The 23,920-nt window shown below is 39.2% G+C and overlaps 7 protein-coding genes and 1 non-coding gene across 8 annotated transcripts; 5 read left to right on the forward strand and 3 right to left on the reverse strand.

Moving 5' to 3' along the window:
• The first annotated feature begins 1,883 nt into the window (after nt 1–1,883).
• LOC17895899 (gibberellin 3-beta-dioxygenase 2) lies at nt 1,884–3,785 on the forward strand. The gene is made up of 2 exons (XM_006301219.2): nt 1,884–2,451; nt 3,077–3,785. Exons 1-2 carry the CDS (start codon nt 1,982–1,984, stop codon nt 3,672–3,674), a joined length of 1,068 nt encoding a protein of 355 aa, XP_006301281.1. The 5' UTR covers nt 1,884–1,981; the 3' UTR covers nt 3,675–3,785.
• A 474-nt stretch (nt 3,786–4,259) lies between these two features.
• Nucleotides 4,260–5,548, forward strand: LOC17896335 (gibberellin 3-beta-dioxygenase 4). The gene is made up of 2 exons (XM_006301501.1): nt 4,260–4,723; nt 4,948–5,548. The coding sequence occupies exons 1-2, from the start codon at nt 4,260–4,262 to the stop codon at nt 5,546–5,548; spliced, it is 1,065 nt and encodes a 354-aa protein (XP_006301563.1).
• Nucleotides 5,549–5,602: 54 nt separating this feature from the next.
• LOC17895432 (probable 2-oxoglutarate-dependent dioxygenase AOP1) lies at nt 5,603–6,912 on the reverse strand. Its single transcript, XM_006301916.2, has 3 exons — nt 6,492–6,912; nt 6,064–6,391; nt 5,603–5,982 (listed from the first exon to the last, which is right to left on the reverse strand). Exons 1-3 carry the CDS (start codon nt 6,866–6,868, stop codon nt 5,725–5,727), a joined length of 963 nt encoding a protein of 320 aa, XP_006301978.1. The 5' UTR covers nt 6,869–6,912; the 3' UTR covers nt 5,603–5,724.
• Nucleotides 6,913–7,085: 173 nt separating this feature from the next.
• On the reverse strand, nt 7,086–9,799 carry LOC17895280 (ADP,ATP carrier protein 1, chloroplastic). The gene is made up of 5 exons (XM_023787390.1): nt 8,930–9,799; nt 8,440–8,694; nt 8,224–8,367; nt 7,796–8,143; nt 7,086–7,705 (listed from the first exon to the last, which is right to left on the reverse strand). The coding sequence occupies exons 1-5, from the start codon at nt 9,689–9,691 to the stop codon at nt 7,367–7,369; spliced, it is 1,848 nt and encodes a 615-aa protein (XP_023643158.1). The 5' UTR covers nt 9,692–9,799; the 3' UTR covers nt 7,086–7,366.
• Nucleotides 9,800–14,128: 4,329 nt separating this feature from the next.
• On the forward strand, nt 14,129–16,882 carry LOC17894448. Its single transcript, XM_006300567.2, has 5 exons — nt 14,129–14,665; nt 14,745–15,052; nt 15,124–15,858; nt 15,963–16,490; nt 16,569–16,882. The coding sequence occupies exons 1-5, from the start codon at nt 14,401–14,403 to the stop codon at nt 16,677–16,679; spliced, it is 1,947 nt and encodes a 648-aa protein (XP_006300629.1). The 5' UTR covers nt 14,129–14,400; the 3' UTR covers nt 16,680–16,882.
• An 80-nt stretch (nt 16,883–16,962) lies between these two features.
• On the reverse strand, nt 16,963–19,539 carry LOC17895737 (pentatricopeptide repeat-containing protein At1g80270, mitochondrial). Its single transcript, XM_006301970.2, has 4 exons — nt 19,453–19,539; nt 19,161–19,214; nt 18,496–19,015; nt 16,963–18,409 (listed from the first exon to the last, which is right to left on the reverse strand). Exons 2-4 carry the CDS (start codon nt 19,187–19,189, stop codon nt 17,162–17,164), a joined length of 1,797 nt encoding a protein of 598 aa, XP_006302032.1. The 5' UTR covers nt 19,190–19,214; nt 19,453–19,539; the 3' UTR covers nt 16,963–17,161.
• Nucleotides 19,540–19,981: 442 nt separating this feature from the next.
• TRNAW-CCA lies at nt 19,982–20,053 on the forward strand. Its single transcript has one exon. It is a non-coding gene; the product is annotated as a tRNA-Trp (tRNA).
• Nucleotides 20,054–21,017: 964 nt separating this feature from the next.
• Nucleotides 21,018–22,658, forward strand: LOC17895212. Its single transcript, XM_006301273.2, has 3 exons — nt 21,018–21,310; nt 21,402–21,899; nt 22,002–22,658. The coding sequence occupies exons 1-3, from the start codon at nt 21,205–21,207 to the stop codon at nt 22,532–22,534; spliced, it is 1,137 nt and encodes a 378-aa protein (XP_006301335.1). The 5' UTR covers nt 21,018–21,204; the 3' UTR covers nt 22,535–22,658.
• Nucleotides 22,659–23,920: the final 1,262 nt, after the last annotated feature.

The raw sequence follows: 23,920 nt of genomic DNA on the forward strand, positions 1-23,920 counted from the left end.
CATCTCATCTATATCGCAAATCCTTTCATGGGTGAAATATATTGTCCAGCCAATAGAAAATAGATACTTAATATTTTTTTTTCAGAATGTATGATACATAGTACCAAAACCTTTAGTTTTTATCTACTTTAATCCCAATATATTCTTTTCCTAGCTAGCAAGAACGAAAGATAAATTTATATACAGGCATGATGATGACATTTATATTGCCAGAATAATGTCAGATTCAGATAAGAATATTTTCTACCATAAGCTCATTGAGCCGAATTTTTCAAAAACTAATATGTAGTTAATTACTATCTTTTAGACTTTTACATACCAATTAATTAGGTTTACATAACATATATATATGTATATTAATTATATATTTTAAAGAAATAAGGCCCAAAAGGAGATATATTCGCAAGTGGAGTGGGAGTAGTAGTGATGACTGGCGAGTTATTTTTCGACCAACGAATCTGTGTAACATGCATGCTGACCTATCTATTTATATAACAAAATATAGCAACATATATTAGATTAGTCAAGTTAACTACCATATGTTGAGTTTGGCTAATTAGTGATGTGTGTTGAAAAGATTATGAGTGCTGGAAAGGTCCGACATATCTCTTTAGTGGTATTTCAGAAATAATATTTATATATATATAAAAAAAAATCCAAAATTATGAAGTCCAAAGAATTATGTAAGATGGGAGCTATTTCAACGTGGACCATTATCAACCATGTCAAAAACGCATTTCAACTCCTCAATGCTTTGTTGTTATTATTTAGTATATATGTTCGATATCGAATTGACCCAACACAAACAAAACGAAATAAATAAATAAAACAATTATCAAGTATCATGTATTCCGACGTAATAACACAGCTAGTGATGTGAATATGTATTTGTGAAAATTGTGGAAAGCATGATAAAGTGAAGAACAGAACACGAGCAAATGAATTGCAAGTGATGATGATATGCATGTCCATGCACTTTTTATATATGTGTATTATCGATGTGTTTTCCATAAATGTGATGGTTTTTGTACCACAAAAGTTACGTAGCATTAATAATCGTGCTTCCTCTAAGTGCCAATTTGCTATATATATAAGCAGATAATATATATTCACATCATTATTAGTACATCGTTGATAAACGATACACTACATGACTACAATATATGGTTTGTTCTTTGATGACACTGTGAGGTTTATTAATTTGTTCCTATAATAACCATATCGTGTGTGAGAAACACAATAATCACTAAATCACCGAGAAGGTTGCTGATTTGTTGTAAAATGTATACGGTCGTATTGTTACCCTAATAAAGCTGTTCTCTTTTACTGTTTTCGGTTAATGTAAGGGCGGCCCAATATGTGATGATATAATTAGTGCATTTTTTATGTTGCGGATAATTAAGGAGCCACGAGAATATATATATCAATCAAGATTGGAAAATCTCTTTCGAAGTTTGTCGTTTGACACTAGATTAGTGAGAACCAGGTGGACGTGAACAGACAAAATCAAATACATAATGGGTGTGGAAATGATAACTTAAGTAAAATGATAGGAAACTTAATTATATATATGAGGAGACAAATTTTTTATTTTTTAAGTACGTTAAACAAATGTTCCAAAGTGGAAACAATCTAATGGCCTCGCCAAATTTGAGAATGTTTTGTTTTATGTTGTCTCTATCCAAGAAATAAAACACAGCAATAGATGAAAAAAAAAAAAAAAAAAAACACAGCAATATTAACACAAAAAAAGGGTTTTGGTAACCAATAAGAATCAACCACAAAAGGAGATTTTGTCTTTTGTCTCCACATATACTACACTTTTCTCTTGAGTATTCATTCAGTCTCGAGTCTTTCACTACATCTATTATATATACCTTCCGACTCCTACTCCTCTTCTCCACCAAACATATCATATCGATACCAAAAACATATATAAAGGTACGATATATATATAGAGACATATAAGCCTTTAGCTAGCATGAGTTCAACGTTGAGTGATGTGTTTAGATCGCATCCCATTCACATCCCACTCTCAAGCTTACCCGACCTCAAATCTCTCCCTGATTCTTACACGTGGTCCCCCAAAGATGATCTCCTCTTCTCTGCCTCCGCCTCCGACGAATCCCTGCCGCTCATTGACCTCTCCGATCCCCACGCGACCACTCTTGTGGGAAATGCTTGTACCACGTGGGGAGCGTTTCAGATCACCAACCACGGAGTTCCCTCGCGACTCCTCGACGACATTGAGTTGCTAACAGGAGATCTTTTCCGGCTTTCCGTCCACCAGAAACTCAAGGCGGCTCGGTTGGAGAATGGCGTCTCCGGCTACGGCGTTGCTCGTATAGCTTCTTTCTTTAATAAGAAAATGTGGTCCGAAGGGTTCACCGTTGTTGGCTCTCCTCTCCACGATTTCCGAAAACTCTGGCCCAGCCATCACCTCGAATACTGGTAGCTTTCTCTATGATTCATTTTCTTTAACGTTAGGATCCGTATAAAAACATAATATATACATATATATTCGTATGTTACGTTTATGACAACCCAAAAAAAAAAAAAGAACACCAGTGGACGTTAGTACAGTTGACTAATACTCAATTGATATGGATTCGAGAATAATACCAAAAAGGAAAAGTAGAAACCACCTTTCTCGCCATGTCGTAGTTTGTAAAAAGCTAGCTGATATATATAGTTCCATGAATGATAGACTGATAGGAATATATAAATTTATGTTTTATTTGTCATAACGATTAGAAGATAACAAAATTTCGATCGGAATTCGTAAAATTATTTTATAATACTTATGCAAAACTAAAAAATAATATATATAAATGATGAGTGGATGTAAAATATAAGATATTTTGTTTGCTTAGAGAATATCGATTACATTGAGAATATTAAATATTGTTAAGTGAAAGTCTTGGTTTCTACAATGTAATTTTTAATTTCTCAAGTATATATGGATGGAAATATATATTATTTTTCTTGTGGTCTAAAGGGAACGTGTTATATGAAAAAATAATACATTTACAAGAATTCAGATACCCTAATTGATACTGTCATATGGATTCAACAGTGAAATAATTGAAGCGTATAAAGAACATATGCAAAAGTTGGCAGCCAAGCTGATGTGGTTGGCATTAGGTTCACTGGGAGTGGAAGAGAACGACATAAAATGGGCCGGGCCTAATTCAGACTTTCAAGGAACCCAAGCAGCTATCCAATTAAACCATTATCCAATATGCCCAGAACCAGAGAGGTCAATGGGCCTTGCAGCCCATACCGACTCAACCCTCTTGACTATTCTGTACCAGAACAACACCGCCGGTCTCCAAGTTTTCCGGGATGACGTGGGCTGGGTCACCGTGCCACCTATCCCTGGGTCGTTAGTGGTCAACGTCGGTGATTTGCTCCACATCCTGACCAACGGAATCTTCCCGAGTGTACTTCACCGAGCCAGGGTTAACCACGTCCGGTCTCGCTTCTCCATGGCTTACCTTTGGGGTCCATCCTCCGACGTCATGATCTCTCCACTTCCCAAACTCGTTGATCCTCTCCAGTCTCCTCTCTACCCATCTCTCACTTGGAAACAGTACCTTGCTACCAAAGCTACTCATTTTAATCACTCTCTTTCCATTATTAGAAACTACCTGTCCTCAGACCAATTTTCTTGATTTTTCTTTCTTTCTTTCAGTAATATCGATCTGCTGTATAACTATCTAATAAAGGTCACTGGAAGCTTTCTGGCTTTAGTGACAAATACAAAAACAAAAACAATTGTCATTCATAGCATGCATTGCATTTTCATGTACACATTTTTTTAAATTGTAATATTAGTACGTGGATCCAAAACAGATCATTTAGCTTAGATTTCAATTAGAAATTGGCCTTTCACCAATTTCAGCGTGATTTGCAAATCAAACCACGTATTATTTTCTGTTCACAGTGCGTGGATTCAATCCGATTGCTTAGGAATAATTAAAAATTCTGGATTTTAACCAAATATACTTCAAATTTGATTTATATATACAAAAGCTAATTATAGTGTACGTGGATATGTGTCACTAATTACTACATTTGCTAATAAAATCTCTTGGGGTTTATAGCTCAACAAATTAGGACAGGAATAAGAAATTTAAAAGTGATTTTATTCTTATCATCATATATCATATATACTGACATGCATGTAATAAACTTGTTGTGATCGGCATATATATATATATATATTATATCCCAATGATCCCATTATTACACAAGCCATGCCTTCGATCACAGAAGAGATATGTACTGGAAACTTAGGCAGTCTCCAAACCATCCCTGACTCATTCACATGGAATGTCACCGCCGAGGACTCTGTTCTGCCTCCCTCCTCCGCTGGAGTGGAAGAGTCCATTCCGGTGATCGACCTCTCCGATCCAGACGCCACCACCATTCAGCTGATAGGGAATGCGTGCCAAACGTGGGGAGCGTTTCAGGTAGCCAACCACGGGATTTCTCAGAAACTCCTCGACGACATTGAGTCTCTCTCCAAAACCTTGTTCGATATGCCGTCAGAGAGAAAGCTCGAGGCGGCTTCCTCCGACAAAGGAATTAGTGGCTACGGAGAACCTCGAATCTCTTCTTTCTTTGAGAAGAAAATGTGGTCTGAAGGTTTCACTATTGCCGATAGCTCATACCGCAACCATTTCATTACTCTTTGGCCTCAAGATCACACCAACTACTGGTAACGTCCATATTACTCACAAGCATTATTGTATACTCCATATTGCATAATTAACAGTGTTCAAATGTACCGAGCAGTTAATGATTATGCTTTTTGATTACAATTTACACATAGAAAAATTTACCATAACGTTAGGGCCTCAAAACTACATTGCTAAAACGTTACGGCTATATTGTCTAGTTAATTTAATATTTTGGTTTTCAATGACATGCGGTGATGTGCAGCAGAATAGTCGAAGAGTATAAGGACGAAATGGAAAAATTAGCGAACAGACTTCTGTGTTGCATATTGGGCTCGCTTGGTGTGACCGTGGACGACATAGGATGGGGTCAGAAAGCCGGGAACTCTGGAACAAAATTGGAGCGAGGCGCCATAAGGCTAAACCATTACCCGGTGTGTCCTGAACCAGAACGAGCAATGGGTCTAGCCGCACATACAGACTCCACAATGCTAACCATCCTGCACCAGAGCAACACGGGAGGGCTACAAGTGTTGAGGGAAGAGTCCGGTTGGGTTAAGGTTGATCCGAGACCTGGTAACCTGGTGGTCAACATGGGCGATCTCATTCACATCTTATCGAATGGGAAAATCCAAAGCGTGGTCCACCGAGCCAAAGTAAACCAAACCCGGTCAAGGATTTCAATAGCGTATTTATGGGGTGGTCCAGCTGGTGATGTTGAAATTAAACCTATTTCTAAGATAATCGGTCCGCTTGGAACGTCTCTATACCGATCAGTTACTTGGAAGGAATATCTTCAAATCAAATGTGAGGTTTTCGACAAGGCGTTAGACGCTATTAGGACTGTTGTTAATCCCTCCGATTAAACTAACATACCTCTCCGAATAAAACCAAAGTTAATTATTTTAAGATTAAAACACATTTACAAGTGGATTTTATTTTCATTTATTTTAAATGAAAATTTAATAATTTATACACATGATTGATACGACAAATCTATACTAAAAAAAAGGCGCAAGAAGAAAGGAGAGGAGGCGTTTGTTCAGGGGTCGACGCCGCAGTAGACTTGGAGGAGATCTTCGCTTGACTTCTTGAGGGAATTGAGGTACGACTCGTAGAAGCGGAGGAGGCCGTCGTGATCGAAAGGGTTGTAGCGGAGGGGATGTTGGTCGTCGACGAGCTCCTCCGGCGTGCGAATCGTGCCTTTGTGGAAGGAGAAAAACCCTAAAGAGTATCGGACCTCATCAGCGCTCATCACTACCTTGTGGTAACATGCCTTTATCCTATCGTTACTCCACGCCTTTTTATCAAACAAACAAATTAAAAAAATTTATTCAGGGTTCTGGCTATCTCGTCAAACTGCATGGGTTCAGAAACTCACCGTGAGACCCATGCCGGAGAGAACGACGAATCTTGTCGGCGACGGTTTAAACCCGACCCATTGGTCGGTCATGGTTTTTAAGTGGAGACCTCCGACGTGGTTCTGATGGAGGATACTCATGAAGCTCTTATCAGTATGTGATACAAATCCCGTGTTTGCTTCGCCGTTTCTCTGTCTCCGGTAACTCAGCATCCTCAACAGGTATCGAGTTGACTCGGAATGACTCGCCGAGTGCTTCTTCTCGTCCATTCCATAGCTCTCGTACAACATTCTCATCACCTTCTGCTCTATCTCCGCTAGTGCTGTTGCGTACACATGTGTGCTTTGGCTGCAAATCATATTTTATTTTTATACCCCTCGATCCCAAGGCAATATGAATGAAATCAAATCTTCGTTTTCTTTTAAAAAAAAAAAAAAAAAAAAAAAACCTGAAGGGATCGTTTCCTTGTGGCCAAAGTAGTTTAGAGAAGTCTTTGCAAGCTTGGAGCTCCGTTGCATAATCAATCCCTAAGCTCTCGTGGATCCGGTAATCGTCAACCACCATAGACATGTAGCCATGGGAGACCTTGTGGTTCTCGTTCTTGATCTTGATTTCGTACGGCAGATCATACATCTCCTTCATGCCGGTGAACAAGCTGTCCCTTAGATCTGATGTGACGCCATCGAACTCTGCTACAAACCAACCTTGCTCCTCCATGGCTTTTCTGACGTTGTCCCTGGTCGTGATCCAGTGACTCGTGCCTGGCATTAGCTTATCGCGGGAGAAGTCGAGGATAGGTAAGCATTGCTCCTCATGCCAGTTCATTGGAGCCGAAAGGTTAAGTGATGATGAAATTTAGTGACTAGTCTAGCATTGTATTTATACAACACCATTCACAATGGAGCTGGAATACGATTCTTTATAGAAAGGACAATACTTGGAGAAGATCCGGTTTTGGCTCTTATATGCGTCATCCTTGTGATTTTCTTTCCTCGACAAAAACCAAGTATTATATTTTGTATCAGATTATTTGTTACAATCATTAAGCACAAAGTTGATTAGTGGTTTCACAGCTCAATACATATCAGAACTAAATCTAACTTATTCATGTTACTTAATAACAACACAACACAGCCCAAAGGTTTATAAGGGAACGTAATACCACAATGAACTGAAAAGAATGTTCAAAAAAGCTAACAGAGACTAAAGACAGAGTGGTCGTGGCAAAAGGGGGATTGTTTGAGAGAGAGAGAGATTGATCTTTCTCACTCTCGAGATCTTATTTTTGTGATTCATCCTTCTTTCGTTTCCCCTAAACCCTTTCTACATGTTGGTTGGAGCAGACTTCTCTGGTGAACTGCTTGGAGATTCTCCTAGGGAACCATTCCCGCTTTCGTCTTGAGACACAACAGGGATCTTCACTGATGAAGCTCTCTCCATTTCCTTCTCAAGCTCTTCTTCAGACCGCAAGCTGTTGAACTGTCCCTCCAGCGACTTTGCCGCAGCTAACCACGCACCCACAATTACCAACAATATCATTCCTAGATATGGCGTTGAATTCGCTAGTGATCCAAACGATAAGATCATGAACTGCTGTATTAGAGCTCCTCCTGATTTCCCTAATGGGTTGCAGACCACGTCGATTGCAGCTTTGCCTTTAACCTGCACCACATCACAATGGCTCAAACCCAAAGCTAGAGACCACAACTTCATTCACTAGGTATTCTTTAAAAGAGAGAAGTAAAAGCAAACCTTGGTGTCCTCATCCAATGGGATATACGCCATTTCTTTGCAAGGATCAAACAAGCTGTACTTGGCACTCTTGCTGAAGATATTCTGAAGGGCACCAACATAGACAGCTGCGAGTAGTGGTGTCATTCCAAGCTTGGCAACAAGTGGTGCGAATGGGCCGCCAAACAATATCAGAGAGAAGAACGCAACACCGGTCAATAGCAGAACAGTTGGGGTGATCTTTGCAGCTACTCCCCAACCATACTTGTCGAATACGTATTGGCTGAGAAGCATCATTGTGAATGTTGCAATGCCCGTGCAGGTTGAGAAGTCTCCCATAAATGCTGAGTACTCGTTTGGACTAGGGAACTACAGAGCATAGGAATGAACTTAGAAACTGAAAGCATCACGAATGAAGAGACAGATGGATGAGGTGGAGCTGTGTATACCTGAGCTTTAAGCTTTGATTTCCATGTAACTTCCACAAGGTTGATACTAATACCATATGCCACCACTAAAGTTGCAAGATCCCTAATGTATGGTGATGACACCAAGAACTTCAAGCTTTCCATCGTTCCCATCTTTGGTTTCTCCTGTAAAAGAGATGCAGAGTAAAACAAATCAGAAAGGTCCTCATAAATTGCAAAAACTTGTGCACACCGTACCTTCTTCTTCTTGCTACGGGTTGGAAGAGGAACATATCTATTGACCCACCAATAGAGGAAACAGATCGCTAGTCCCATTCCCACCACAATGCTCATCATGGCTTTCAACGAAACTGCCCAGCCGTCAACTCCAGGACCAAGATTCTTTCTCAAGTTAGAGAAGTATTTCACAGTTCTTCCTGAGAAAATCAGCGCAACATTGGCTCCAAGACCGAACAAAGGGTAAAATTTCTTGGCTTCATCCACTGTTGTGATCTGCAAAAAAGAGTGACGCAATGCTAATGAAACTCACACTTCACCGATCGTAATCATATTCGCTGAATCACTACACATCAAACTCAGCAGCTATCAGGACTATAATCATTAAACCATAAACACATCAGACCATGAATAACTAATGAACAGAAGAAGCACAAAAATCCAGAGTCAACGCAAGAAAACCACATATCAATAGTCAGCACAAGTTCAAATCATAGACCAGTTAAATCACCTGATTAGCAAAGCCCCAGAAGAGAACAGAGATCACGACACTACCCCAAAGCTCAGCCATGACATAAAACAAACAGAAACTCCAAATCCGCAAGATTGCAAGAGGACCCATGAATCTTGGGCCGAGGGTTGCAAGAAGCTTATCTGCGAGAGCTTCCGGGTGGATATAGTTGCTGAGAGGGTACATCACGAAACCAAAGGCCCCAAAGTAGACGATGAAAGGAATGATAACGGTGTAAAACAGAGCCTTCTTGGAGAGAACATTGGAGAGTTTGGTGTAGAGGAGCATAAAGCCAATGGCCATAGGAAGATTCACCCATGTCTTCAAGAAAGGTATAATCTCAGCAGAACTCCCTTTGGCCGTCACCACCAAGACGTCCTTTGTGTCCCTTAAAATTGTGTAATTGAAAAGAATACAGAAGAACATCAACCCTAAAGGGATAATCTTTTTCAAGGTTGTAACCTCCACACCCAGAAGCTTCGGCGACGCTGCAATTGCTTCAGAGTCGCCGTCGCCGGCCGCCGCCTTGCATATGAACTCGGTGCTTCTCTCTCTGTGGGAAATTGAAATCCCGTGAGGGATTGGCTCAAAGGTTTGAACTTTCTTGTGCGCGTTAAAGGAGAGGGACAGCCCAGGAATGTTTCTTGGCTTGGCGGCGAAAAGTCTCTGCTTGAACCCATGGGAAGGCTGGAGAAGGCTTCTCACTCCGATGGGTTTGGCGGGTAAGGAGAGAAGTCCTCTGGTTTGTATCGCAGCTTCCATTGCTCTCTATCTCTTTCTCCAGCAAATACAGAGAAAGGCCGGAGAGAAATGGAGGAGGATGAGATAGAGAGATGATAAAAGGTGACTTGACTGGTTTGGTTGGTTAGTGCAATGAAAGAATATAGTGTCGCCAATTGAATATAAACAGATGTGGTAATGTATATATCCGTAAAAACAAGGGTTTTTAAATGTGTATTAAAAATGTAATGTGGTAACGCTCACCTCTTTCTTAATGCTGGAAGAGCCTAATCAAATCTGTCTCGAGGAAGATAAATTTGCGGTGTTGAACCACGTGAGCTTTTTCATGGTGGCGATTGCCCAACATAGAAAAAGTTACAATTGTTTTACTGTACCATTTAATTCCCGATTTGTCCCTCCCTCCTTCTCTTAAGTCAAATGATATTTTTGGTGTTATTTACTTGCTTCCTTGTGAGGTTTTGTTTTTCTGGGAGTTGGTGGCTATTACTTTACCTAAATTAAATCACGTGTTGTTTAAATATTGATAATCATATATACTATAGTATAATTTATCAAAAGCTGTTGGACTTTTATATACTTGTGATCTCTATTTACCCGTCTTGTATTACCCTTACACTTTCTGATAATAGTAATAATAATAATAATATGTTCAGGTGTTCAAAAAAAAAAAAAAACTTGTTTGGGTGATAATAATACATATGATGCAAAAGAAAAGAAAAGACCTTTCAATAAAACAAATTATATATACGTACAATGGTGAAACAATATATATATATAAGGTTTATGATTTTCCATAGATTTGGTGGGATAATCAAAGAGTCATCTACACTCAATTGTTTTGATGTCAATTTTTCACACTGTTTTAAACGTAAAAGAATTCGCATCCTCTTCCAAGTTGACCGCTAAATTTTCCGACGGCGGCCTGAAATTAGGACGTCAGGCGAAATAAGATGACCAAACTCTTTACATTTTTTTCGTGGAATGTTTTGTCCTATTCAGTTTGAAGCATATTTTTCTTTTCTTGGTTCCCATTTTACTTTTGAATCGGATAATTCTATTACAGGGACCAATTAGAAAAACATATATATACGATGCCATTCGTTGTGAAGTAATATCACATTGACATTCGGTGATAAGGTAGTCTCATATAATTTTGGAGAGGCACATGTAGGTGATATGCATGTAGGTGATATGCATGTCGTCGTGCTTCAACTATGAAAAATAAAAAGTCTTGTAATGAAAAAGGGAATAAGTTAGGACGAAGCCACCACCAACTCGTACTGATTTGAATGGTCGTCGGGGCGGCATCATTAGATTGGTTACCGGAGTTGAATCGATCAATAAGGGACCACCAAAAATAGTGGGAAAACAAAACACATAATTAAAACGTACCGTATATAATAACTATTCAAACTAATCGCTAATCTTAGCATGTGATGTGCAGTCCTGGTGATGTGTACTCGTGTTCTTGTTAGCAATAGCATGTGATGTGAGATTTGAGCTTTAGTAATAAGAGTTTGAGAAATTGCGTTTTCTTCATATTGCGTATGTACTTTCGGGATGGGATCACAACCGCCCAAAAGGTAACTAGAATAATTTTCTTTTTGATATATATACACCATAAAGGAAGAATAACGAGAACCGTGCTACTTGAACAAAAAGAAATAACGAGAAATCGTACGTCTACAGAATGGGAATCGGATAAATGAGAGCCGTGGGATAAGAAAGCGACGGTTGGGATTGTCCGTGTTCCAAATTGTTGCCGAAGAAAGTATCCAAAGTGGAAAAGAAGACAATTAATGGAATGGAGCTTTGTTCTTTCGGAAAAGAAGATACTTTGTTCTTCTTTTTTTTTTTTTTTTGGTCTTTAGGAAAAATAAGAAGATCCTCTCCAGTCTCCATTGTTGTTGTTTTATTCTCTCTTTTGTTTTTGTTATGACAAAACACATGACTTTATTTTAACACATCTGTAAAAAGTAGGACCAAAATCATCTCACGAGAAGTAGCAGTAAAGTACTCTCCCGTAAACAACACAGTTGATATGTTCCACTTGTCCAAAAGTTAACGGTTCCAGACAGGTGTACGCAAGCCAGGCACTTTTTTCACCTATGTCAGTCGCATATATATTTATAAAAGAGTGAAAGCGACAAACGATACAGTAGTTTTATTATAGAACCGGTGTTTCATGGAGACACGTCACCACCTTCCTTCTCTTTACCTGCGGCTGTGGCGCAACTTCCCCCAATAGATATTTCTCTCTTTCTCTCTTTTCTTGTCTTCTTTCATAAAACCAAAATCCTCCGACGGCTCCGCCTTTGCCACGCCGATCCTTTTAAGTACTACTATATATGACTTATTTTTATATATTTATAAGCACACCTCTCTTTTTTTGGTTTACAACAAAATGATACTATCATAGAAGGTAACGCCCCCATGTTACTGTTTTTTACTGTTTACGAATATTCACGCACTTTCATGTTGTTTTACATTCACATATCTAAGCTGTTTTTCTATCTTTACTTGAGATTCATTGTACTTAAAAAAAAAAGTGGTTAGTAACAATTTTAAATTGACATATAATACTCTTTTTAAAAAAAAAGAATCATACATTTATGCTTTTATCTTTGCATTGTTTGGTCCAGAATTAGAGATATTCAGATTCGATCACACATAATGTGGCATTCAGTTAATGAATAGTTTTTAAGGCCCACTTAATATTTTAAGAGCCCAACTTCTTCTTTTACTAAAACTCATCCTTGTGGCATGACTGCATCCATGTTGCTGCCGTTAAACCTTTTGATGAAGAACTTCCTCATCCTTTTAGGTCGAGATTGTGAGAAAAGATGTTTCAAGAAAGCGTTCAATCTCGGTCACAAAACACAAGCTTTCCAGATTTACGAATTACTACGATACAGTCCTTGTTCCCCAACAGAGTTAACAACCTTACCATAACTATGATTCTATGAAACTCCCTAATGCACTTGCCTCTTCTCTTCATATGTTGGACTCTTCTACTGCTCAATCCCACATCTCTTACTCCCTCACCAACTTCTTCTTCGTTTTGCGCATCTCCCCAATCCCTAAGCCTCTCTTACGATGGTCTGCAAGAGAGCAATCCGAGATTCGATCTGGGACCACCTTCATCTGGGAGCGTGCGGCAAAGCACAAGATCCGTAACAAAGAACAGAACGAGTAGTATAGAACTCGTGTCTAGCAACACACATGCATTTCGCTCCCATATCAGCTTGGTTTTATTATCCAATCAATTTGATCGATAAAATAAACTGAGAGAGCAGAACAATCGCAACCCAAAACTTCTTACCTCGGAAAGGAAGAAGCAGAAGATGGTGTGTGGTGTTTGGACTAATCAATCAATTTTTTTCATTTACGGCAAATCAAACTCTGGGCACATGGAAGCTAACGTCAGGCATTTATAAAGCCCTATAAGAATATGTGTAAGCCCAATAGAGTTTATAACTCAAACGAAGCCCATACATCTTTTTTCTTTTTAGCTCCCATGTCATATATGTAATGACGACTAACTAGTCAAACAAACATGTAATGTTACTTACAAAACGGATGAGTGAGATAATTATCTACTTCCTCTTATATAGATAACTGGATTACCGACAAGAATTAAAAAGAGGGAAAAAAATTGGTCCCTGGCCGACAAGAACAATGACGCAAATTCAAGTTTGAAAGTTAAAAACAACAACAACGGTCACTAAATTAAAAAAAAAAGAAACAGTCACCCTCTCGTTCCTCCCGTTATCCGTTGTCACTGTTACAGTACTTCTCTTCGTCTCCCTTTATTGTTTTTTTTTTCTTTTTTCTTTATACAATCAAATATGCAAAGCTTCGGAATAATCGAGGTGAAATTTCTATCTTACAAAAGTTCCTTCCCCCCCTCTCGATATAATATGTTTTATTTTTCCAAAATAAAAGGGTGGATTATTAAAAGACTTTCTAATAACTGCATTGGTCCGAGCAGAGTCGTGCAAAAGTATATTTTTTTGTAAACTTAAGAAAAACAACAATTTTTTTAAAAAAAGAAAATTTAATTGAATTAGTAAGTAGTATGATTGAAATGATTAAATAGGAGTATAATAATGTGTGTTTTAAAACAGAAACGTTGTAGAAAAAAAGGAGCAGAAGATAACGGAGGGTTTTTTTTTTTTTTTTTTTTTTTTTGTGTGTGGGTTGGTTTAAAGTAAAAATTGTAGATCAAAGAGTTATTAACTTATTATTTATTTATTATTTTTTTTTCTGTTTGGTTTTAGTTTGGGTGTTTCTCCTCTTTGTTGGCTTGTTCGGCCGGTTCTGCGATTCTGAAATTCCAAAGCTTTTCATCTTCAATTTCAGAATCGTAGCTATGGCGTTTCCTTTTTCTTTGTGATTCATTTTTTTTCCTTTTCTCTCTCTCTCTCTCTCTCTCTCTCTCTCTCTCTCTCTCTCTCTCTCTCTCTCTCTCTCTCTCTCACCTTGCGTATATAAAAAAAAAAGGGGTTCGCATATATTTGTTCTTCTTCATCCTCGCCGCCGGCATATGGCCAATTCGCCAACAACTTTGTTGCCAAATCCTCCTCCAAAATTGGTGGATTTTTGTTGGTCACTTCTCGCTAGGGTTCCTCCAACCCCAACATAATTTATTTATATTTAAGCCAAGGAGAGTTGTGATCCGAAGATTGGATTCATCCCAACGATCTGCGGGGCGGGGCGGGGCGGGGACAATGGGGAAAGGTTGGTTGATGGTAGAAAAAGCGAGAAGATGGTTAAGAACGCTCTTCTTCATGGTTGCCATGTTGGTTTCTCTTTTACTTTCGTCCTTGCATATTCTCGTAGCCATCGGCGACGTCTTGGTTCCCACATTTTTGCTTTCCAGTTTCACCTGTTTGACTTGCTACGGCTTTAAGGACCATCTTTCTCGCTACGCTTTCAAGAGCTCTTTGACCGATATTCCTCTCGTCTCCCTCGTCAGATCTTTCCTTGCCATTTGTAAGGATTTATCAATTTTTTGCTTTTTCTTCTTCTTTCTTTTTTTTTTGGGATCTCAATCAAATGTACTCATCAACAGGTGTCTACTCTCTTTCTGATGCTCCTGCGCTCTCTCACGGTCCTTACCTCGGAACTGTTTCCATGTGTTCTGTCGTTTCAATTATTCTTCTCTCGGTTAAAGCTTGCGTCTTTACTGCTAATTCTCAACTTAATGCGGAAGCCTCCTCATCTCCGTCACGGCAACGTCTCCATCTCAACAAGTCTTGGGGGATGCCCGTTTTGTTCCTTTCATCTGTGGTCTTTTCTCTTGGCCATATGGTTGTCGCTTATAGAACAAGTTGCAGAGCTAGAAGGAAACTCTTGTATCACCGAGTTGACCCTGAAGCTGTGAGTTTCTTCTATTTTCATGCTTTTTCTTTTGTTGGAAAATATATCATCTTATTGACTTTGTCTCACAGGTTCTTTCTTGCAAAAGTGTCTTCTCTGGGGGTTACCAGAAAGTCCCACGTTCTCCCATTCCTTTGGTAGGAAAGGCATCATCCAAGATTGACGGACGAAAGCTGCCTCCTTCAACACCCCATGACGAAGGAGAGCTCCCTGTCAGATTGCTTGCTGATCTTGACAGCTTATTCATTACAGTCAAAGGGCTCACTGTACATTACAAGATTTGCACCCCTGCTTCTCCTTCCCACTCTACCTCTTCAACTTTTTCTCTTGAAACCAATTCTATGCTCAATGTACCAGAGGCAATGGCTGGTCGGTTGAAGCTTGACATGAATATATTGAGTATGGTCACGAGAAACAAGCTCAACCATCACCAACATAGGAGCTACAATAGTTTGTTCAACAATTCAACTTCCTTGCACGACCCTCTGCTCGATGCTTCTACTACTTCTCCTCTTCTTTACAAAGATATTCCGGAAGATGCCTGTCGAGAGGATGACATGAATGTGTCTAGTTTTGGTGCCGCCGAGCTGCAAGATGTGGATGTAAGCGATCAATTCGGTGTTGTGTTGGTCCATGGGTTTGGCGGAGGAGTGTTTTCTTGGAGACATGTGATGGGTTCTCTCGCCCATCAGCTTGGCTGTGTTGTCACTGCATTTGATAGGCCTGGATGGGGATTAACAGCCAGAACTCATAGAAAAGATTTGGAAGACAGAGAGATGCCAAATCCTTACACTTTGGAGAATCAGGTATAATTATTGGTTCAGTTCCGGGAATTCTATAACTCATGGTAGATTTTTCTTTACTCTTGGAAAGAAATGTTAACACTCAATTATTTGTTTACCGGTTCCAGGTAGATATGCTTCTTGCTTTTTGCCAAGAAATGGGATTTACTTCCGTAGTCTTGGTTGGCCATGATGATGGAGGTTTGCTTGCTCTCAAGGCCGCACAAAGATTGCTAGAATCAAAAGATTCCATGAAAGTTAAAGGAGTGATTTTGCTTAATGTAAGTTTGACTAGGGAAGTAGTTCCAGCTTTTGCAAGAATACTTTTGCACACATCACTAGGAAAGAAACACCTTGTTCGCCCGCTTTTACGCACTGAAATAGCACAAGTGGTGAATCGCCGAGCTTGGTATGATCCTGCTAAGATGACAACAGACGTATTAAGGCTATACAAGGCACCACTTCATGTGGAAGGCTGGGATGAGGCACTTCACGAGATAGGAAGACTCTCATCCGAGATGGTGCTTCCAACTCAAAATGCATTGTCACTTCTCAAGGCAGTGGAAAACTTACCAATATTAGTCGTTGCTGGAGCAGAAGACGCACTAGTTCCGCTCAAGTCCTCCCAAGTCATGGCTTCAAAACTCGTAAACTCTGTAAGTCCTCTATATGTCTAATCAAATACATATAATTCTCTTCTGTCCCTAACTAATATCACACATCTCAACAAACAGAGGCTAGTAGCAATCTCTGGATGCGGGCATCTGCCACATGAGGAGTGTCCCAAGGCGCTTCTTGCTGCCATGTCTCCATTCATTAGTAGACTTGTACTTAGAGAAGAGTGAGTGACTGATTGATCACTTTTTGTTGTCTTCTTAACTCACAATCGATTAGTGTTTGTGTTTTTTTTTGTCTGCCCTAACAGGAAAAAAGTTGGGGTGATATTTGTGTTTATGATGATAAGCAGCAGAGTTATTGTAAACTTCTCCGTCTTTATTATCTGAGTTTTATTATGGTTTGGATTATTCTATTCATATTCCAATTGAAAGATGAGTGGCTGAATGTTTGTGAAAATTTCCGGTATGGAATATGTGCAGCTTATATGTCATTCTATCTATTCGTGTAGAATAGAAGCAAGACTCTTTTTTCACGAGGCTTGGAGGTCTCTAAGTGTGATCGATCACCAAAGAACCCAACATAAACATTAAAAAATACAGCAACTAAGCAGACTCTTAAAACTAAACGTTACTCTCTCAAACTAAATGTTAGGAGGACAAATGAGATACTTCTTGCAAGCAGAAAGAAGAAAAGTGTAGGGAGAGACTGCTCAATCCAGAATATCAGAGATAGCTGTCTTCTTAAATGGATCACCTTGAGCCAATTGTGCAGCCATGGATTTGTTTGGAAAGATATTATCTGCCTTCATTCTATCTCGCATTCCATATGCAGGGGCTTTGGCGTTTATGTAAGCCTGCATGAGGGCTTGGAACTGCCTAAGCCGAGATGTATACCCAGCTTCCCTCATTTTTAGGAATATCTTCTCTGTGTTATGAACATCTCCCCGTTTTGAGTACTCGTCCATGATATACATGAAGGAGTTCATCATCAGTTTTGTATGGCTCTGTTTTGATGCCTTGTTCAGCAACGAATCAGCCTTTTCAACTTCTCCAGCTTCCACATAGAGCTTGATGAGGGCATCCCATGTTGCTGCCTCAATCCTGCAACCGCTCTCAGCCATTCGTTTAACCAGATCCTTACCCTCTGAGAGCATCTTCTGATCTACATAAACCCTCAAGAGAACGGAGTAAGTACTAGAAGAAGCTCTTCTGTCCATCTTCACAATTTTTTCGAAAATCGCCTCTGCTTCTTTTACTTTATTGAGCTTGCCAAACGCATGGATTGCAGCAAGGGATTCCTCAAAGCGGGGCTTTGATTCACAGATCTTCCAAATTCTCTCCACTTCATCTTGTCTCCTCAGAGATGCATAAATGGAGAGCAAATCTTTGAATGCCCGGCGATTTGCCTCTAAGCTTTCACCTTCCATCTCTTTCAAGACTTTCTCGGCTTTCTCTTTAAGCCCAGCTCCCACGTAGTGTCTAGCAACGATAGCTTGTGTGTGGAAGTCCAGTTCAACACCTTCATCTTTCATTGTCTCCAGAATTTGCTCCATACCACTAATGTCATTTGTTGCCCCTTTGACGTCAAGCAGGATTTTGTAAGTCAGAAGACTCGGCTTGACATTTTCTTTCTCCATGAGCAAGAGCACATCAGCAATTTTCTTCCTGTCGACCCTCTTGTAGAGAAGAAGCATCTGATCACAAGTAAAAGCAGAGAGAGGGAATCCCAAGTCCTTCATTGTGTTGAACACAAGTTCAGATTTCTTCACATTGCAAGCAGCCACACAATTGGCCAATAGGGTACGGTAAACCACTTCCCCCTTGAAAGATTTTGGGATCTTCTGCATGTCAGCTTCTCCCTTTTCTAAGCCACGTATCTTAACTGTCAGATCTAACCGGGAAGCATAATCTCTCTCATCCATTTCAATTTTCTTGTTTGCTTCCAACCATTCTGACATCTATACAGACAGAAAAGAAATGAAGGAAAGCACTTAAACCAAAATATTCAGATAGAAAGATAAATCACAAGTAAAGACAATAGTACCTGTAATGCTCTTCCAAACATGCGACGCCTGCGCAGCTGAAACATTGCCTTGGCAACCTCTACTCGGGTGATATCATTTCCATCTTCCACCCATTTGTCAAGTGCGCTGCCTACAGACAGACCTGCTGCGGAGACAATGGTCTTAAAAAGCTCAGATGGTTTATTATCAACGGGTTTTCTACTAACGAGGTCTAGGTCTTGAATCTCATCATCATCATCAGCCTCAGGAGCTACCTCATCCTCATCATCACTACTTGAATCTTGGCCTGATTTTGAACTTTCCAGTTCTGAGAAGCCGTCTTCGAGGTCGTCTTCCTCTTGATCACTTTTAGTGCCAGCATTGGAGGAAAGGGCACGTTGACTCAGAGAGGAGATATCGTCAAATCTTGGCAGAGGTTCACGTTTATAAGAAACAATCGAACAGGGTTGAAGAGTGAAGAAGCTCCTTTCTCCTCCTCCTGATTGCAGGATATCTTTTGAATACACAACAGAAGAAGCTCCCAAACGGAGTCTCTGAGTTCTGAAAAGATAAGACATAATTACCAAATCAAATCCCCCAGCTAAAGTGTGTGTCTACTATCTCGGAATCTATTTCCCCAATTCATATAGCTACTAAATCTCTAAACACTTCTTTTTGGAACAAAATCAGAGAGAGAGATCCTAACCTCCTCAAAACCTTGGAAAGAGCGAACATGCTTCCTCCTCCGCTTGAAAATCACCTGCTCTTTGAAGAAACAGACAACAGCAAACCCAAGTTAAACGATATATCAGATTCGAATGAAAAAAATAAGGTTTCGCCTCTAACTGAAACGATCAGACCCACTTTTTTTTTTTTTTTTTTTTTTTATAAAAACGAAACGAAACGAAACGAAACGGTAAGAGAGATCGAATTAGAGAAGCAAAACAGAAGAAGAAGAAGAAGAAGAAGAAGGCAGAAGAGAAGAGAAGAGAACGTGCCTGTAAACAGAGAGAGTGCACTACGCGAGCCGATCGAGAAATGGGATGACTGATGGGGAAGAGGGGTTTATGACTGACTGACTAATCAAGTGTGTGTGTGTGTGTGTGTGTTCAAGAAATATAAGCTTTTAGGGTTTTACGGTTTCTTTTGTTTTGACCATTTTGTCCTCTACCAAGGTTTGTTTTGGTTCTTGCGTTACAATATTCTTAGTTGGGGATTTCGTAAATAAATTCTAAACTTTAACCTTCTATTAGTATACATTTCTTTTCAATTATTATAGTCAAATAATTGCATACTGAATTAGTCTCACGATTAGAGTTTTTCAAAAATGGATATCAATGTTTAGTACCCCAAACAAAGTTGCTAGTTTTGCTATATCAACAAACCATCCCATTGCAACAATTATTTTCTACCGCTTCCTTCAAACACATAACTAAAGCATATCAAAAAAACTCTTATTTGCTTAAGGTCACAATTAGTAGTAACTTAATTACTACAATTATTTTCTTAAAGTCATTTAAACACCGAGGATCCGTGGCGCAATGGTAGCGCGTCTGACTCCAGATCAGAAGGTTGCGTGTTCGATTCACGTCGGGTTCAATATCCCGAAACTATATCCTCTCTTTTTAGAAATTAGAACAGTTACCGGTAGAGGAGAGATGCTTTGCTTTGCAATTACGACAAAGTCCAACTTTCCAGCCTTGTCGCACGTGTTCTCCTCCCCCAAACTATATATATATTGTAGTTATAGATGTCCACAAACGTATAATTAAAGATTTTGTAAATGTTGCATCTATCATTCAACTTTCATTTTTTCTCTTTTTGTAATGTATAATCAAATCCCTTACTTACGTACTCATCATCACACCATATAATTTGATATGGGATGGGTATCACCGATCTAATTGTCATATCTACTTTTTGAGATATCCATAATTTCGCAATTCTATGTTATAAAGTGAGATAAACAAAAAAAAAAACCAAACTAATTATATTTGGGATGAGTTTTTGGATTTATAATAATATTAACAGTACAAGTCGGGGACAAATGGGAATATATTGATCGAAACTTGTAATGCGGTAAAGTCGGCAGTCGTGCCTGCACCAGAAAACAACCTACCCCTGCACGTGTTCATAAGAATGTGATGATCAGTATTTTATATCAGTCATACCATTTGATTCATTCATTTTGTCATTTTGACTTCATTTTTTATTTTTTAAATATATTTCAAAACAGCACATCCGATCATTTTGTTCGTTACCTTTGTGTTGTCGCATTATATACGAAGTAATATCTATATGTTAGAGTTGAGGTTTGTTGCATGGCGTTTGAACTTTGGATGACTAGCAGTCTCTCAAGTCTTGGCACTGAAGTTGAGAGCCTTGTCAAAAATATATTTTGCCAAAAAGTTCTGTAAACTTTAAACACATATGCATGTACTATTATTATATACTTTGTTCAACTCAGAACCAAATACGTTAAACGCAAATTACGTTTGGACAATTGATAGTTAAATATATATATAATTGTTGTAAAGGCAATTGAATTAAACAATGCATCGAAGAAATGGAATTTTTTGTTCCAATCATGAAGTCAATGTTCCCTGAGCTAGCTGTCTGACAAACAGAACCCAGGATGCTTCCAGTGGCATTCTCGTCGTTTTCTTCAAAACCAGTGTTCTTCTTCTAAACTTAAACTCATAAAACCCCAAGCCTTCCTCCATCATTTGAGATAATACTTACTAGTCACCATGATCTCTACATCCTACCAACATACGATGTACCAAGAAGCTGCACTCCTCGTTGCTCTCCTCCTCGTTTCTTCAAGTGTCGTCGTATCAGTCCCGATCCACGATGGTTAGTAACTTTTATAAGATCACTCTCAAGTACTTCAAAATCTGAAAGCTGATGATTTATTTAAAACATTGCTCGTTCGTGCTTTCTGCAGGCTTATTACCAAACGGTAATTTCGAGATGGGTCCTAAACCCTCCCAGTTGAAAGGATCCGTGGTTAAGGAACGAAGCGCCGTACCAAACTGGGACATAACTGGTTTTGTGGAGTACATCAAATCCGGTCAGAAACAAGACGATATGGTCTTGGTCGTACCACAAGGTTCCTCCGCCGTTCGCTTAGGCAACGAAGCCTCAGTTTCTCAGAAAATCTCCGTCATACCAGGCCGTCTGTACTCAATAACGTTTAGCGCCGCTCGAACATGCGCTCAGGAGGAGCGGCTTAACATCTCTGTCACCCATGAGTCAGGTGTGATCCCTATCCAGACGATGTACGGTAGCGATGGTTGGGACTCATACTCATGGGCTTTTAAAGCTGGCGGGCCCAAAATCGAGATCCGGTTCCATAACCCGGGTGTTGAGGAGCATCCCGCTTGTGGACCGTTGATTGACGCCGTGGCTATCAAGGCTCTGTTCCCTCCCCGGTTCTCCGGCAGTAAGTAAACTGGAACTGATCAGATTCATATAATATCTGTTAGATATATAAAACGAATTACAGTAATCCACTTTACTAAGTAGAGGTTTTTTTCTCTTGTAGATAATCTGATAAAGAATGGGAACTTCGAGGAAGGACCTTACGTGTTCCCCAAGGCAAAATGGGGAGTGCTGATCCCACCGTTCATCGAGGATGATAACAGCCCATTGCCCGGTTGGATCATTGAGTCTCTCAAGGCCGTTAAGTACGTAGACAAAGCACACTTCTACGTCCCCGAAGGACAGCGAGCCATCGAGCTTGTTGGGGGCAAAGAGAGCGCCATCTCTCAGATCGTGAGGACGTCAGTGAACAATTTATATTCCCTCACGTTCAATGTAGGAGACGCGAGAGACGGTTGTGAGGGACCTATGATGGTGGAAGCGTTCGCTGGAGGGAGAAAGATCATGGTGGATTATGCTTCTAAAGGGAAAGGTGGGTTTAAACGGGGAAGGCTTGTGTTCAAGGCTGCGTCGGCGAGGACACGTGTCACTTTCTTGAGCACGTTCTACCATATGAAAAGCGATCACTCTGGCTCCATGTGTGGTCCCGTGATTGATGACGTCAGGCTGGTCGCGGTTCGGAAACTCCGAGGGTGAATGTAGAACTTACTTAATTGGGGTCAATTAAATGACTCGATCGGTTGAGAATATACGACAATGGTTATTTGTAATGTATGTTTCGAAGATTTACGTAATAAGAAAAAAGAAATTTACTATCAAAGTGATCTAACTAAAAAAAGTGTTAGCTAATTAATAATCATCGTTTCAATATGGATATTAATTATATGATGGTTTTCATTTTCTTTTTGTAACTTCACAGGATGAGCATGATGTTGTCTGGTTTTGGCTGGAGAAAGGCCAGCATTTTAAATGTCCTTTGTGGACACAATACTTTTAAGCTAAGACATAAAGCAGAGTAGATCATATCCATGATACGCAAGTGTCCATTATACTGTGGAGTTTGATTAATTAACGAATGAATGCTAATTGGTTTCGAGTATAGCTTGAAGTGGTCGGCCCTGGAGGACCCCCTGATGGACCATCACTGATCCAAAGGAAACATTCTACTGTAACAAGAAGAGTGTGGCTTCTTAATAACGTGAAGTCTCGTTTTGTTTTGTTTTAATCTCACTCTCCCCTGCTTGATGTACTAATTGGCTTCAGCGATTGTTTTAAACAGACAAAAATAGATGTCCATCTTTTGGCTATGACAGCCTTTGTTTTGCCAAATAATCGAGAGATGCTACTACATTCATTCTTTCTTATGCTCTTCAACGATTAGTGTTTATATTGTATATGTGATTTTAAAATTTCTAGTGTCAACGATACAGAAAATTGGTAGATACTGTTTAATTTTCTAATAAGTTGGTCGAATGCATGGATAGAACAAATTAAATTGGTATATATGCTTTGTAATTTTATTTGCCCTAGGCCTTGAATGGCTGTAGATTTTGAACTTGATTTTAGTTTTAGTTTTTAAGAAAATCTACTTTATTGCCAATCAAGATGATGAGGAAAATGGTTTTCCTAAAATATAGGGAATCTAGATTTTGATGGTTTTTGTCAATTTGTAAAGAAAATCTAAAATTCATATTTATGAGTTTTTCATTTGTTTAACGTGACTTAAATTTTTTTTCTATTTTTCATTTTTTTAAAAAGTTTTAACACAAAAACTAAAAACCATAAACTAAAATCCAAAAACCAAAAACTATAATTCAAAAACCACCAAAAAACTTGCAAACATTCATGGCCTAGGTAAAAACAAAAATTTTTAAAAATAAGAAAAATACAAGTAGACAAAGAATTTAAAACAACAAAAGGGCCATTATGAGGCCTATTATTTGGTATTGGGTTTGGGTTACATAAGCTTAATCGATCTCCAGAAAATTGTTGGTTTAGGAAAGTTTTCACTAGGGAAAAAAAAGAAAAAAAAATAAGGTGTACGGCCCAGATTGGAGGAGTATACCGTAAACGACGCGTATC

The sequence above is a fragment of the Capsella rubella genome, unplaced genomic scaffold, assembly GCF_000375325.1.
Source record: "Capsella rubella cultivar Monte Gargano unplaced genomic scaffold, Caprub1_0 scaffold_2, whole genome shotgun sequence".
Taxonomy (NCBI): Eukaryota; Viridiplantae; Streptophyta; class Magnoliopsida; order Brassicales; family Brassicaceae; genus Capsella; species Capsella rubella.